Genomic DNA, 15,252 nt, shown 5'->3' with positions numbered 1-15,252 from the left:
TTGGTATAATGCCTCGCTTTTCTCTTTAATCACCATTTGGCGGTGAAAGTGCATGTTTTTTTTGTTGCAGTTAACGCATAGCTTTGTTTTCAATCATATAGGAAAATGTCTGCGTTGTTCAAGCTAATGAACAGCTAATTTGGTCGTTTATTCTCCGCTTTATCAATTGATTGCTCGGGTGTGATCTCTGGCTATGTGTCAGTTACAGGCTAAATGGCTTCTGACTGGCGCCACCGATCAAAGATATTAACAGAATAGAGAGACTTGCTAACATTAGGGCTAGATAGCTCAGTTGATTGAGCGTTGGCAAGTTAATCCAGAGGTCTCAGGTTCAAATCCCCCTCTACCCAATTTTTCTTTGTCAACCTTTAAGGCTATAATGTATAATTTTTTACACCCAAACTGCAGATGCATACCTGAGTGTAGACTGGGAACACATTGGTCATGGTTAAAGGGTGGCTGTAGTGTTTTTTTTTAACAATTTAAATGATTAAACATGACTTTTTAAAACTGAAATATTTTTTAAATTTTTTTATTTAATGCGCAAGTATTTTAAAAGTGGTTTTCAAGAGATTAGGGGAACCCACCCCGCCCCTAAAAGGGAGCCTTCATGTGACGTCATGTCGGGAACCCGAGCCATCGGGTCCCCTGGCTGTGTGCATATAGAGACGTGTGCATTGTGTGGCCTGGTACCTAGGCGCGTGTAGTTAGGAACCAGACTCTTTTTGCCGACGATATGTTTGAATTCCCGACGTGACGTCGATGGTAGGGGGGCGGTAACAATCCACAAAAGGGGGGCATGACTTATTCGCTAATTACGCAAGTGAGATATGTCAGGGAAAAAACAAAGCACATTTTATTGATGTTCAATACATATATCAGAAATAAATGACAGCAAAATTAACTGTTTTCTTTTTTTAATTCACTGCAGCATCCCTCTAATATAAGTAGAGAATATCATCACCTTGAAAATTGGTTTTGTTCAAATTCTCTCCAAGGGTTTTAGGGATTTAAACAGCAATAATATAACTCTGATCCATTTGGGTCAAAGTTAATGAAAAGAAAACATGCAAAAGACACAAACAATTTAAGCTTACATGACCGCAATTACCAGAAAATAAATGATGTGAAACCTCAAAAGGCTCAACATCGAATTCCGTTCTCTGCGCTCCTCGTACAAATAAACACGTCTAGAAGATGTGTCATTGTTAACATCCGACCTAAAACGAGGGCATCATGAGCCAGCCTTGTTTGACACCGTGCGAGCTGTGTGAGTGAAATGTTTAGCTTAGGAAGACGTCTGAGAATAAGACGTCTGAGAATAAGACGTCTGAGAATTGATTGTGAATACCCCCCAAGCAGGTAACTCTTAATTTACTGAACGCCGTGGTCTGTGACCGTACCAATATGGTGGCGCAGTTTGAGGAATTAGCCAGAATATCATTACCTTTGATGTACGCCGACTGAGTTGACCCCTAAGTTGTCCGAAAGAAAACGTCAACTGCTATCTTCAAGATATGACAGGTGATGCCAGTTTGTTCAGAGTCTGCCTCAAGTGCTTTCATCGTTTCAGGACAATTATGAACCTTTTTTTCAGTCCTGTCAAGTAACTGCAGGTCTCCATTAAAGGTAACTTTATTGTGAAGCATTTGTTTCAGTTGGTATGCCATCAGAAATGTTTCAATTTTTCAGAAAATGTTTGATATACACAAACCTGGAAATACATGGAGGCCACAGATGAGGCTATTGCCCCTATTGTTGCTTGCCCTGGTCTTGGCCTTGGTGCCCCTTCATAGACTTTAAGATTTTACAATGGAAGTTTTATTTGCAAAATGAAAATGTCGTTGCCCTCTCGAAGATGAAATTCCAGCTGATCTCCTTTCTGGAAAATGTACCATAAATGTAACAAAGTATGGTTTCATTTCTCACAAATCACTCAACAAGGATGACCAAGTGAATTATTCACAGAAGAGTTAATTCAGACATCTTATTCAAAGACATTACAATGCAAACAAAATTGTCGGGTATTTTGACTGCTGGATTGGAAGTGCCTACCCATTCCTCTAATTCTCTAACAAAGACTAGGTATTCTTGCCAGTAGGTGGCCTCAATCCTTCCATATCATCTTCTCTAGTGACACTCCACACCAAATAGTTTGGACTTAAGATAAAGATTGGACTTCCTGATAAGTTTGCTCTTTGGTCCTACTGGATTAGCCATTCTGCATACTTCACTTTGGCAATTTACTTAAATAAAAGGATTTCGGACTGCAAGGATTGTAATGATCATTTTAACGATGAATGTTCTCCTTCCTTTAAAAAAAATACAAACAGTTGATCGATCGTGCGTTCCCCACCGTCTTGGCTATATGTGGAATCAATAGATACATTAAAGAGAAGGATTGAGCTTCTACCGAAGTCCAAGAATCGCAACTTGATGACAGGATCCCGGGAGCGCCCCCGAGGGACAATCTCAGAATTTAAAAACCCACAGATTGATTGAGCTGACTGCATGCAATGACATGCATGTTGAGTTAGTGTCCATGACTTCCAAGGAGAAGGGGGAGGGGCTTCAGTTCAATGTGCACAGTCTCAGGTGTCTTCGTTATTAATATTGATGTTGCTGACAGTATGCCATGGTGTGACCTTGTCATACTTGAAGAGATAGGGTCCATAGATTTAAAGGAAAGGAGAGGGGGGGGGGAGGGTGAAGTTCGCTGAGATTCCTTTGGTGTTTTTTGTTACGAATTTATTATCACATTTTGAGTGAGTTGAGTGCATACTGCTCACACATGGTACAGTGTGGTTTAACAGTTCATTATGAGCTAGAACCCGTTGATCAAAAAGAGAGGTGGGGATGAGATACAAAATCACCACGCGCCTCTGGGAATCCAAGACTGTAATTAAGTGATCTTACACCTTAGAGTCCATTTGATGAAAGGAGTAGAGAGTGGAGTCGTAATGTTACCTCAGGGAATACAGTAGCAGGCACTAACACATTGCCTCACTGGCTAGGACCCATGGACCAATGAGACAAAAGTGTGTATCTCAAGTGTGTATCTCATAATCGTGAAGAAAAAGACGGCAAAGTTACGGAAGTTATATTAACATGGCTGTACCCTGTGGCACTTCAAATTTGTCTTTATTTATCCTGGCTTGGTAAAGTCGGACCACGGCCCATTTGCATGGCTCTGCTTACCATCGAATTCTGCTTATGATCTGCTTACAAGCACGGAATTTCAGCACTAGCTGTGTAAATGAAGAATGCCTAGTATAGTAACATACAAACAATTTTTGCTAAACCTATGAAATAATTATGGTTAGTGTAAGCACACAATTACCTGCTTCTGTAAGTGTGATTATATGCTAAATGGAAAGCAGAGCCATGAGATTGGTCCCAGTATTCCACTTGTTACCTTTTTGTGCTAAGCATCTCAAAGGTGTAATCTTTAAAACCACAAAGATGCTGCTCGCTCTGTCTGTCTCTATTCCACCACCTGTTCGCTGTTACAAAGTGGGGTCTGCTGCCTCTTATGCTTGAATAAAGACTCAAGTTAATGAAGTGCCTTTGTATTTCACAGGTGCCCTGAACATAAATCTATTGTTCAGTTTGTCTATATTGTTGGAGTAGACTAGTACCCTTTATGCACCCAAATTCATTACTGCTGGCTGTCCTCAGTGTCACATTGGCCCTCCATTGTCTTTTGCACTGCATTGACTTCTGCTTATCCTCAACATTTTTTTCCAGTGTCTCTTTTTTAGTATGGATATGTTAGTTGTGCTGTGGCCTCATGTGTCTTCTGGTTCCATGTTAGGGTATTCAGTTAACCAGTTCTGAAACTACCTCATTCTTTATAGACTTTAAGATTTTCTTGCTGGAAAATGTAAGCTGTGCTGTGGCCTCATGTGTCTTCTCTTCTGGTTCCATGTTATGGTATCCAGTTAACCAGTTCTGAAACTACCTCCTTCTTAGCTCCTTAAGAAGTGATATCCAAAGTGTATTCTACTCTCCCTGATCTTTTCAGAGAGTTGTTTTGACAAGTCCCTGTTCAATACAGCTGGCTCTCCTTAAAACAAGATCGCTTGGACTGGCTAAGTTAACTCTGTATCACTGAAACGTTGTTGTAAGAGGACAGCAAAACAAAGAACCACAAATGAGCAGAAGTGAGAGTTGGGACTCCCGAGTGAACTCTTTATAAGCAGAATCTCTTGCAGTGCGCTGTGTAACAAGGGTTGACTGTAGTTCTCTGTTATTGATGTGCTGGTTCCACTGTATGTTGGGTGTTACTCTAAGCACGGAGGAAAGCTTCTATACTCTAAAGCATCGCTGTAGCAGTAATCAAGTTCTCCAAGTTGGGAAGCAAGAGTAGGACTGATTCTACTGTTCTAGATGAAGAGAAGCAGATACAGAAGGACCTGAATGTAGAGCAATCACAGGTATCTTAGTGGACACTATTGGTAACTACTCAAAATAATTATTAGCGTAAAACCTTTCTTGGTCACGATTAATGGGGAGAGGTTGATGGTATAAAACATTGTTAGAAACAGCTCCCTCTGAAGTGCCATAGTTTTTGAGAAAGAAGTAATTTTCTACGAATTTGATTTCGAGACCTCAGAATTAGAACTTGAGGTCTCGAAATCAACCATCTAAACGCACACAACTTCGTGCGACAAGGGTGTTTTTTTTCTTTCATTATTATCTCGCAACTTCAATGACCGATGGAGCTCAAATTTTCACAGGTTTGTTATTTTATGTATATATGTTGAGATACACCAACTTTCAAGGCTAGTCTTTGACAATTACCAAAAGTATCCACTGCCGTTAAGCACAACTACTACTAGACGCCATGGGAAATTCTTACTTGTTCGTAGTGCTCATGTTTATTCATTTTCATATGTGAACAAATAATAAGCTTTTAACATTTGTTAGGTTCGTTAAAATTTGTGATGCTACCTATAATACATTAGAAAGATACATTCACACAATGTAACATCGGTTACATTGCAACCTCGGTGGTCTAGTTGGTAAGACACTGCTCTAGACTTGCAAGGGTCGTGGGTTCGAATCCTACCCAAGTAATATGCCTGTGATATTCTTTCACAGGACTCGGGGAAAGTACTGAGTATACAGTGCTAATACACGTCCGTGTATGGGTAAAAACCAAAATTAATATTCTTTATCCCCTATGCAAATTTAACATCTATTATATACATTCATACAAGGCACAATTTACTAGCCCAGTGGGCTACTGTACAAAAAGCTACAAAGTGCAAGACATGATTGTTCATCTCTCCTTTTGTGAATGAACTTCTTGATAGTTCCAACATGGGAATGTGTCAGTCAAAACAGCTGATTGCAATCAGAGCCATTTTAATGACCAGCCCATACTACAATTCATGTGTCACACATACATGTTTGTGCACTCCAAAATTCACTATGAGCCGGCTGTTATACATGTATGTTTTCCCCCAATCCTCAAAACAGATTCTGTTTTAATAAAAGTGACACATCAATAGAAGAAGCAAAAAAACACCCCCAAAAACACAGAGAATGTCTGTAGAAGTGGAGGCAATATATCACCATTTGGCATAACGGTGACAAATTACAGCGATGCGGGCCTGCCAAACGAGCGCAAAACAGCAATCAAGGGATGCGTCATTTATCATTAGGGTCTGGGTGATGTGGGGCGGTCTCTTTACATGCTTTAGGCCAATTGACAAAAATACCAGTTGATCGTCTCCTCCTCCATCCATTTTTGAGGCTGCATCCTCTTTTTAAATCATTTTTTATTTTAAATTTTGAGACTGAAGAATTGGTGGCCAGGCTGAATTAAAATGCTTGGCGACTACCTTTGAAAGAAATTAAAAAATTAAAAGGCCCTCATCCTCCTCTTTTTGGAAAAATAAACTGTTTTTTTGTTTTACTTGGCCTTATAAAGATTCTTTTTGTCTGTACATGCACATGGACATGGAGGTAATTTCGAAAGAGGGCGGACAGATTGCCAAGTGGTAACATGAGCTGTTATAATGAATTTTGTTCTTCTCTGTTATGAGAAAAGAAAAAAAATAGTAAAGAAAAAAAAAGGAAAACGAAAATGGCCAATCAGAATACCTTATCTGGTTAATTCCATTAAAGGAACACGTTGCCTTGGATTGGACGAGTTGGTCTTTCAAAAAGGGTTTGATACCGTTTGTTATGAAATACATATGGTTAGAAAGATATTTTAAAAGTAGACCCTTTTACGTCGCGAAGAAACACGTTCAGCCATTTTATGGAGTCAACTTTTTGACTCAAAAAAATGGCTGACCGTGTGACTCCATAAAATGGCTGGACGTGTTTCTTCGCGACGTTTTAGGAAAATCATGCAATTTCGAGGCTGTTTTGTGTGGATCATTATATTTTAAAACGCTTTTAAAGACCAACTTGACCGATCCAAGGCAGCATTTTCTTTTACGATTCCAGTCATACATGTAATACATCTGTACCTTCTCAGTATGAATAGCCCATGCTGAGAACTTGCAAATGTGTACACAACCTTTTGAGAAATGTATCAGCGTAAACAGGTTTGGGATGAGGACTTTACGACCTTGTGAATGCCAGAGATGTGATTCTGAACATCTTTCTGTTGTTTAGAGAAGGGGAATATGAAATGTTATAACATTGAGTATTGACTGGCAAGGAATGTCATTCATGTGACCTCCAGATTTGTCTTCTCAACAGTTGTGTTGACTGATGTTAATCGGTATGGATTGATCCCTAAAGTGCTATGGGTCCTTGTTTGATCATAGAGCTAGGACCTAGCTCTATGGTTTGATGGTCTATGTAGGAAGCTAATGATCACACCAACGGGTGGTACATGTAGTAGTGCTTTGCATTGGTATGAATGCCTCAGATGGTACAAACATGGAAGAAAATACCTTCCTCCACGCTACAAGTAAGGCATGTGTTCCCACTGCACATCATCTCACCGCAAATTTGATACTGTTGTTTTATGAAAGTTTGATGGATTCATTATCATCATTATTGACAAGGTGCTTGGCATTTTGATATTGTAAGGGGTCTGCAGATTTTGGTTGGTACTAAATATCAATCGGCATTGTATAATTTTCTTTGAATATGTTTTTAAACTTGCATATATAAATAAGTCACGGCTTGGACTTGTGACTCTGACTCTGGCTCCATAGGGAACAAACTAAGACTCAAACTCAACCTAAATGACTGGGGAATCAAACTTAGGTTTGACACCAATAAGGACCCAAGACTCAAATTCAGGTCTGGTATGGACTGTAACTAGCAGGTGTGAGGTCTACTGCACTAAGTTCAGGGATAGTTCAAGGGTATTGTTTGTATTTGTGCGTGTACAGGTAGGCCTCTATACTGTACATGTACATAGTTCATGTACATTACATGTACAACTTTGGTACAGCAATTATAAAGGCAGTGGACACTATTGGTAATTACTCAAAATAATTACGAGCATAAAATCTGACTTGGTAACAAGTAATGGGGAGCTGTTGATAGTATAAAACATTGTGAGAAATGGCTCCCTCCTGCAGTGACGTAGTTTTTGAGAAAGAAGTAATTTTCCACGAATTTGATTTTGAGACCACATAATTAGATTTTGATATTTAGATCTGAAAGCACACAACTTCGTGTGACAAGTGTTTTTTTTCTTCTTTCATCATTATCTTGCAACTTTGACAACCAATTGAGCTCAAATTTTCACAGGTTTGTTATTTTATGCATGTTGAGATACACAAAGTGAGGAGACTGGTCTTTGACAATTACTAGTAGTATCTAGTGTCTTTAAGTGTATAACACACAGCAAGAGGAATTCACAGAAAGGCACGTGTACATGTACACCGTGTTGTAATTAATCTAATTCCATCTTAATGCGCAATTTGCTAATTATCTACAGGTACCTGTTTTAATGAAAATCTCTTCCATCAATGATTCATTAAAATTGAATGCACGAACTGTCTTTATGCGTTTTAGTCTGCACGTATCACTGACACAGACTGCACTCAGTCAGTTACACAATGTTTTATACATGTAGGTTTGGTCGTTATGTAACACTTTTTCATTGACGTAGGTGTTACTTGACAACGTGACTCTGTATTCAATACCTCCATGCTCTGTCTATGATTGGCCGACTGCGCCTCACCAGGGCGCAGTGAAATTTACATCAGGCTGCAATTTCATAAAGCTGCAAAGCATAGCAAATTGCTTTTAACGGAAACAGGTTACCAGCCGAGATGTCATGTGATTAATATTTGGGATATGACCGGTTACCTGCCAAGTGTTGCTTGAAGCGGACAATTTTTCGTGGTCACATTTTCTGCTTGACAGCTTCATGAGATTTGGGCCCAGACAATCATACTCTCTCAAATTGGTTTATTCCCTATTTCTTCTGTTCCTTCGGCGTCATCTTTGTGGGGGGTTGAGTACATGTACGTGTAGTTAAATTCCAAACAGTTTTACTTCATAGTTTTTAGCTGATAGACACATGGATTGTCATTTTTAGCCAGTTGGCAAATTGCTTTGCATGACAATAACATCACAATTAATTTGACAAAAACCCCCATAAATATACACAAATTATGTGAGGTGAGGTAGAGTTTAAGAAAGTTGAGGTTGGACAAGAGCGTCAGATAAGGTTTGGAGGGGGGGGGGGAGGGTTGTCTCAGGGGTTAAGGAAATATCCATCCATTGTGATTGTTCTGGGCCCAAAAGATGCAAAGCACAACAAACAAATTATGCTTACCAGATTAAGGTTACCAGCCAAACTACCTTGTCACATGTACCATTTGTGACTGGTGTACCCTGCTCATTTCTGCTTGGCAAAGAGTTGTTAAGCAATGTTTTTCAATTCAATTAAATTCAATTCAATTCAATGAAACATTTTGGGGGGTATTGCCTTCACATGATGAAATTCATAATTGGTGTTTTCTGCTTATAAAAAAGCAGCTCTGTGAACATGGGCCAGATACACTAAGACTCAACGTTGTTATCTTCATCTTCAAGTTACAAACAACAAGTTGGCAAAAGGCCATTGAACTTAACTGCACTCCTTGATGGAAATTGGATATCACTTAAGGAGGGAGGGGGAGAGGGGGGTGGGGGCGTTCGGGCAAGACTTACCAGTTGGAGCCTCAGTTTCAACTGGCATAATCTTGAGTTATTAGGAAAACATCAGAGCATTGTGTTGTATTGTGTTGTTTTCTATAGCAAATCGTGCATAATTTACACCATGTAATTTGTGCTCATGCTGTACTTGTACATACATATTCATGTCCTTTTGACACGAGGGATATATCATACAGACAGCATGTACATCCTTCATGGCAAGGGGTCATATGAGTTTCTGCTCGTCAGTATTCATTTGATTGAACAACCCTTTTTGCCCTGTTTTGAAAGACGGTGTAATGCAATACCCTTTGTGGACAGGCTGTTTTGTAGAAAGTGACAACCTCGCCCACATGAACTGTATGTCTTAGTCATTTTCACTCATTCTACTTCAGTTCTCATTGGCTAGTGGACCACTGTTTTAGAGGAGAGAATCTGAAGAGTACATGTACATGTGTGTCTGTGTTTGTTATAGCGTCTATTTCTCTCGTTTATATCGGCCTGTGTTTGAAGAGCAACAATTTATGTTAAAAGTGTGTATACGTGCTGACACCTTTACCTTTAGGTTGGCTTGGTTTGCCCTTAAATTTTTCAGTGACTAGCCAGCAGGAGTTGTTGAAGCTTGTCATTTAACGAGTCGGCCAGATTTTCTCACCAGTCCACAGTTAGTATAAAATATGGATGAAATGTTAACTGTGAACTAGCAAGTTTTTTAATTTTATTTTAATTTTATTTTTTATTTTATTATAATTACATGTAGACCACTTGAAGTGATTTTTTTGGCTAGTGGAAAAGAAGAGAGAACGCTGATTCACTTCATTTCAGGTTGATGAGAATCAAAGTTGAGCCAAAGCAATCGAGGATGATATGACTTAATTTCCAACCGAAAATGTACAGCACTATTGTAAATAAATAAATAAATAAATCAATCAATCAATCAATCAGAAGACATTGGTATACATGCAGCACCAAAATCAAAACAAAACCGTCAAAGGCGCTCAAGACAGTTACATGAAGTTACTTGAAAATACAATACCAAAAATAACATTCTCGAGAGCAATTTTTTTGAAAATGTGAAAGGTGAAGAGGAACCTCACAAATTGACAATACCGATTTATTAAATCTTCCCTGAATTTTCATTGAATTATGTTGATTGAATCACACTGTCTCCTACATTGAATGTTTCTTGAATATCGGTTAGAAATACCTGAGTAGATTTTGTACATGTTCCTATCACCTCATGCAGCTTGATCAAAATCATAATCTTAATCATGAGACTAGATTTCATTGACCGTGATAAGCATTGGGGCATCATTATCATCCTCTTCACATTCACCTCTTGTGGTGTGTATCCGAGTGTAAAGTGATGCTGATGTGGGAGTCAGTAGGGAGGACTCAAGATCACTCAAGCACGCCTTCAGAGGGCAGGGTGGGGCGGAGGGTACCTGAGCTTTCCGATAAAGGGACACCGAACTCATAGTCTACGGAAGGTTTGCTGAAAATACACCTATCTTTTCATGTTCTGAATCTGGAGAGCAAATTCGGAAATCACCTTATAATGGAAACTCTGACGCTGTTATGTTGAATGAAATTCTAAATATTATCTTTCTGATTGTTGTACAACATCTCCCTGATTCCAAGATGCAAATGTTTGCAGCTCTGTCAAACTAACAGGTAAAGGTGCAAAGATATTGGGGTCGTATGTACGTGAACATGTACATGTTCTTTTGAACTATAGGCATTATAACAGTATGTATGGTCTAATTGTACGCCTAAACAGTAGACTTTAAAACATGTACAAGCTAAAATAACCCACTTGTACTTGCCCCACATACTAGTTAAGTGCATGTTGTTACCCAATGGAATATTTATTTGTAATTGAGCGGCTCTCTCCACTTCTACGCTTCATGGGCTGTACGCAGTCTGACTGTGATTTTGCGCCCTTTACCTAAAGGTCGTAGCCAATATGAATTGCAGTGGAGAGATGCCTTATGGCATGACATGAATGTTTGCAAAGGCATAATTGGCACAACCGCTGTTGGTTGTTCTGCGGCACATGATGAACTCAATAAAGAGCAGTGAGGAGGAACTCCTGGTTGACAAATATGTTTCTCATATCACTGGAAGAGTGTTGGTGGAGTGTATTAGTTGATGGTTGCTATTATAGAAAGGGGCCATGGAGGATATGGTATGCTTTTTCTACGGTGGTGATGTAGAGGCTAACAGGGACATAGACTGGTCCCTTTCTGCCTTGTTCAGTACTTAGATGTACTAGGAATACAGGGACCTAAACAAAGAGTCATGGATGTACAATGTAATGAATTTGGACATGGCCTTACTCTTCTTCTTTCGATTCCATCATCTACTCTTCAAATGTTTGGCCAGGGCTGGGCACATCTCACAGCCTCACTGTGAATGTAGATGTTTAAAAATCAGGTCTACCCCCGATGAAGGGCGGCCCCTCCTGTGTATCTGCACCTTGTTATTACAACGGCAGGGCACATCATGGATAGTAAGAAATGGCTGCCAGTGTCTGATTGCTATCTCTCGCTATTCCCCTTTATCATCCTCCATGAAGACAAAGACGGAAGTTGGTCCCATCAACCACGTATTCTGGACTCCGTGATGAGTTTATGATCAAACGCCCCCCCCCCCCCCCCCCCCCCCACCACTCTCCCTGTTCAGTTTATAACCCACTCAGATTTGTATTGATTGCAATGATGAATTACTGCCGGGGGAACTCCTCGGGGTGATTTTTTTCCAACGAATGATTTGATCGCCATTTGCCAAACAACAGGGAGATGTAAAGAAGCGACGTTTTAATTTTTTTTATATGCTTAATTGCTTCTTTTGTTATTAAGATGTGGGCGAGTGTAGTTGGAGGTGGGGGGGGGGATTAATCTGCTTGTTCTGTCTTGGCGTTTGTGTTATTTGTTTATGTGTCATGGTGTGGAAGATGAATCGACGATGAGGTAACGTGTTGAATTTTGACTGGACTATCGTTTGCGTTGTGTTCTGGAGGGGACGGGATCCCTCCATGACCTTGCAAGGCAGCGTGATTTCATTTGTGAAGAACTGAAATCAAATTTGTCTTGTTTGTTGGGTTGAACCCATAAAGCGAATATGTGTGAATTCACTTGCTTCTAATGCACGCACTTCATAAATTAAATATGTCTTTATTCATAAACAGTTTGTATAGATCAATTCATCACATTTCATTCTCTGGAAATTTACAAAATACTCTGCTTTTATGTTGTACAAAAAACACACCATAATTGAACAAGTTTAGCATAACTTGATTCCCACTTTACAGCCCCTTTGTTTTAAAATAGGACAGCTGAAAACAAAGCTGTATAACAACAGATTTAACGTGTCAGTAAAATTACGCCAGTAAAATTAAAAAGAGATTCACAACAGATTGTTAAATTTATTCATTTCTTCAATTTTGTTTATTGTTCTGAACGTTGTGAACACTTTCTTTAAAATGTTGAATTGCAATTGGTATAAGAAGGAAACAACCAATTATCAATCATGTTGCTATCTCCTTACAATCAAGCGCACACACACGTACACACTCTGGGGTTGATCTTGAGTCAGCTTCTTCAAGATCTTAAATAATTAAGATTCCACGGATAAGCCAGGGAGGATTGGGGGGGGGGGGAAAGAAGGTATTAGTATGCTGATAAAACGAGGAGCACTACTCTCTGGCGTTTGTAACTGTAGCAGTAATTAGCGTCAGATGTGGGAAGTGAATAACCATGAACTTTGGCATTCTGTCTTAAGACGGTTCATCTTGGCTTATCGTCAATGGGCCCTCAAGGAACTGATGGTACTACCACCCCCTCCCCTCGTTCCCTCTGTCACGCATGAATCTAATCAGGGTTACACATACTTTTAAGACAAACAATCAATTAAAGTCTGAGACATCTGAGAAATGCTTTAATTGACCATAGAGCGAGCTTGCTGTAGGAATTAACTCACCCGTGGAAATCGTTAGATACATGAATTGGTGTTAATTATTACTTTTTGAGCAGACACATTCAAATTGTGCTTTCATTTTTAAAACAAACTTATTTTATAATTTATATTTTTTTATGGAAATGACCTCTGCGATTCAAGAGCAGTGTCTTACCATGGAAGTAGAAATAGTCCAATACATGTAGTCTCCATGGTCTCCATGGTGTTACCAACTAGACCACCGAGATTTCCCAATAGCTAGAAGCGGTTTTGAATTCTATATTTTACCGTTGGGTACTGCAACGTATTCCTCCATGTTTGATTTGGTGAGTTACTGGCTCGACCATTATGTATAGCAATCAGTGTGCATTACATCTTCCACATGTACAAATGTATGCTATTTGAACACCTTAGTTAACAGGATTGAGCACACTATCTCTATGATCACACCTAGAGTTTGCTATCAAACCTTGCATTGATTTCCTTGTTATGATCACCATTCGCCGCTTACAGGCTAGCATCAAATTTCTGTGCTAACTGTAATCGAAGAATGCATAGTAAACTTCAGTTAGTGGATTTTTTTTGTGCCAGATTTAGAAGAGTCGCCAGGACAGAAGCTTTGTTTATTTTTATTCAATCTGTCGGGCTCTGGCTGGTTCAATGCTTACCTTTCTTGTTGAATGTCGCGTTTATCATATACTATACTTGTAGTGTGTGATTAGCTTGAGAAATGAAATAAAAATAAATAAGCATGACAAAACAGTGCACTGCAACCAGGAGGAAACAATGTTTAATATGATGGCGTCAGATGCGTACTCATTGATTGCGCCATTAAAGAAGAACTCAGTTGCTTGATTGTCCCTTTCTGCAGGCAAGGACTAAACAATACAAACTTGCAACGATGAATGCAAACACACTGACAGTTCTTTTACTCTCAAGGGACTTCTCTCCACTCCTCTTTCTACAGTTGAAGAATGAATAAAAACCAATTATTGATGAGTCGTGGACAAAAATGAGTACATTAGTCTCCATTGTTACTGGCAACTCAATTATACTAGGAAGATTGGACATGTTGAACTGAGGTGGCTGATCCATGGTCACTGTTTTTTGTAGATGTCTCCTTATTGAGGATAATTTATGTGTACGTCAGCTTCATAGATTGTTCATCTGGATGATTCAATGATTAATTTTAATGGAATTTTTTTATATTTTAATTCAGGGTGCAAAGTTCCTTGTGATTAGACAGATTTGATTAATAACAAGTGTTTATCATGCATTGTTATGTACACATACTGTACATGTTACATGATGTGTACAGAGTAATGTGTTTGTATGTTAAAGGTACCTATAATTTACTGTAGGTACGTGTACATGTACTTTTTAGAAAGTACAATGGTAGAAATACCAGAACAAGACAAGCAGAAGATATGTCAGAGATAACATGTATCCTCCCCAAGTACATGTAGCTGAAAAAGATTACCAGAATGTTATTGGCCAAATGACCAGGGCAACTATATGTGAAGCCCATTTGCTATGAAGGCTAGTTATTTCTACTATTTTTAACAGTACCTACAATGTACATACACATGGTATGAGCCAGACTAATGATGATCTTTTCCACAATATAAAGATTATCTATCTTCCTGAAAGAGTTTTGGGTTTGTTTTGTGTCTGGTTTTTGCCCTTTCACAGTTGGTGTTTTTTTGGCTCCTGTGGAATAAAACCACAGGCATATCACTCGAGTGGGATTCAAACCCACGACCTTTGCCATGCTAGAGCAGAAGTCTCGACCCCTGATTTTTATTCCGTTTTCTAAACCTGTGTTTTTTTTCTCTCTTCTATTTTGATTTCCTTATCTGCAGGTATCCTAGGTAATGTATAGCAATATGGCGGACGAAGAAGTTGATGGTCTGGCACTTACCATACCCGTTTCCGAGCTACGGCAGCTCATGGAAATTAGGAAGGCGGAACTCGCAAAGACAATTAAGACGAAATACACGGACAATATAGGACTATGTCAAAAACTACGCACGTCGCCAACACATGGTAAGAGAGTCAGTTAATTTTTGTCCTACTTGTTTACCCGTCCAGTCTGATGTAAGAATTTTAATAATGGAAGGTATTTATAAAGCGCCATTACATAAAAAATCAAATCGCTGAACAGAAAAA

General features: G+C 39.1%; 1 protein-coding gene across 2 annotated transcripts in view; it reads left to right on the top strand.

The window, feature by feature from the left end:
- The window catches only part of LOC139950567 (plasma membrane calcium-transporting ATPase 3-like), a 116,298-nt gene that overhangs the window by 64,717 nt on the left and 36,329 nt on the right, over nucleotides 1-15,252 (top strand). For both annotated transcript variants that reach the window (XM_071949318.1, XM_071949326.1), the window contains one exon: nucleotides 14,946-15,129. In XM_071949318.1, coding sequence (XP_071805419.1) covers nucleotides 14,958-15,129 — 172 coding nt within the window. In that variant the 5' untranslated portion in view covers nucleotides 14,946-14,957. The remainder of the gene's footprint in view (nucleotides 1-14,945; nucleotides 15,130-15,252) is intronic.

The sequence above is a fragment of the Asterias amurensis genome, chromosome 2 (genome assembly GCF_032118995.1).
Source record: "Asterias amurensis chromosome 2, ASM3211899v1".
NCBI lineage: Eukaryota > Metazoa > Echinodermata > Asteroidea > Forcipulatida > Asteriidae > Asterias > Asterias amurensis.
Note: the sequence above shows the minus strand (reverse complement) of the source record. Positions and strands in the feature narration are given on the sequence as shown.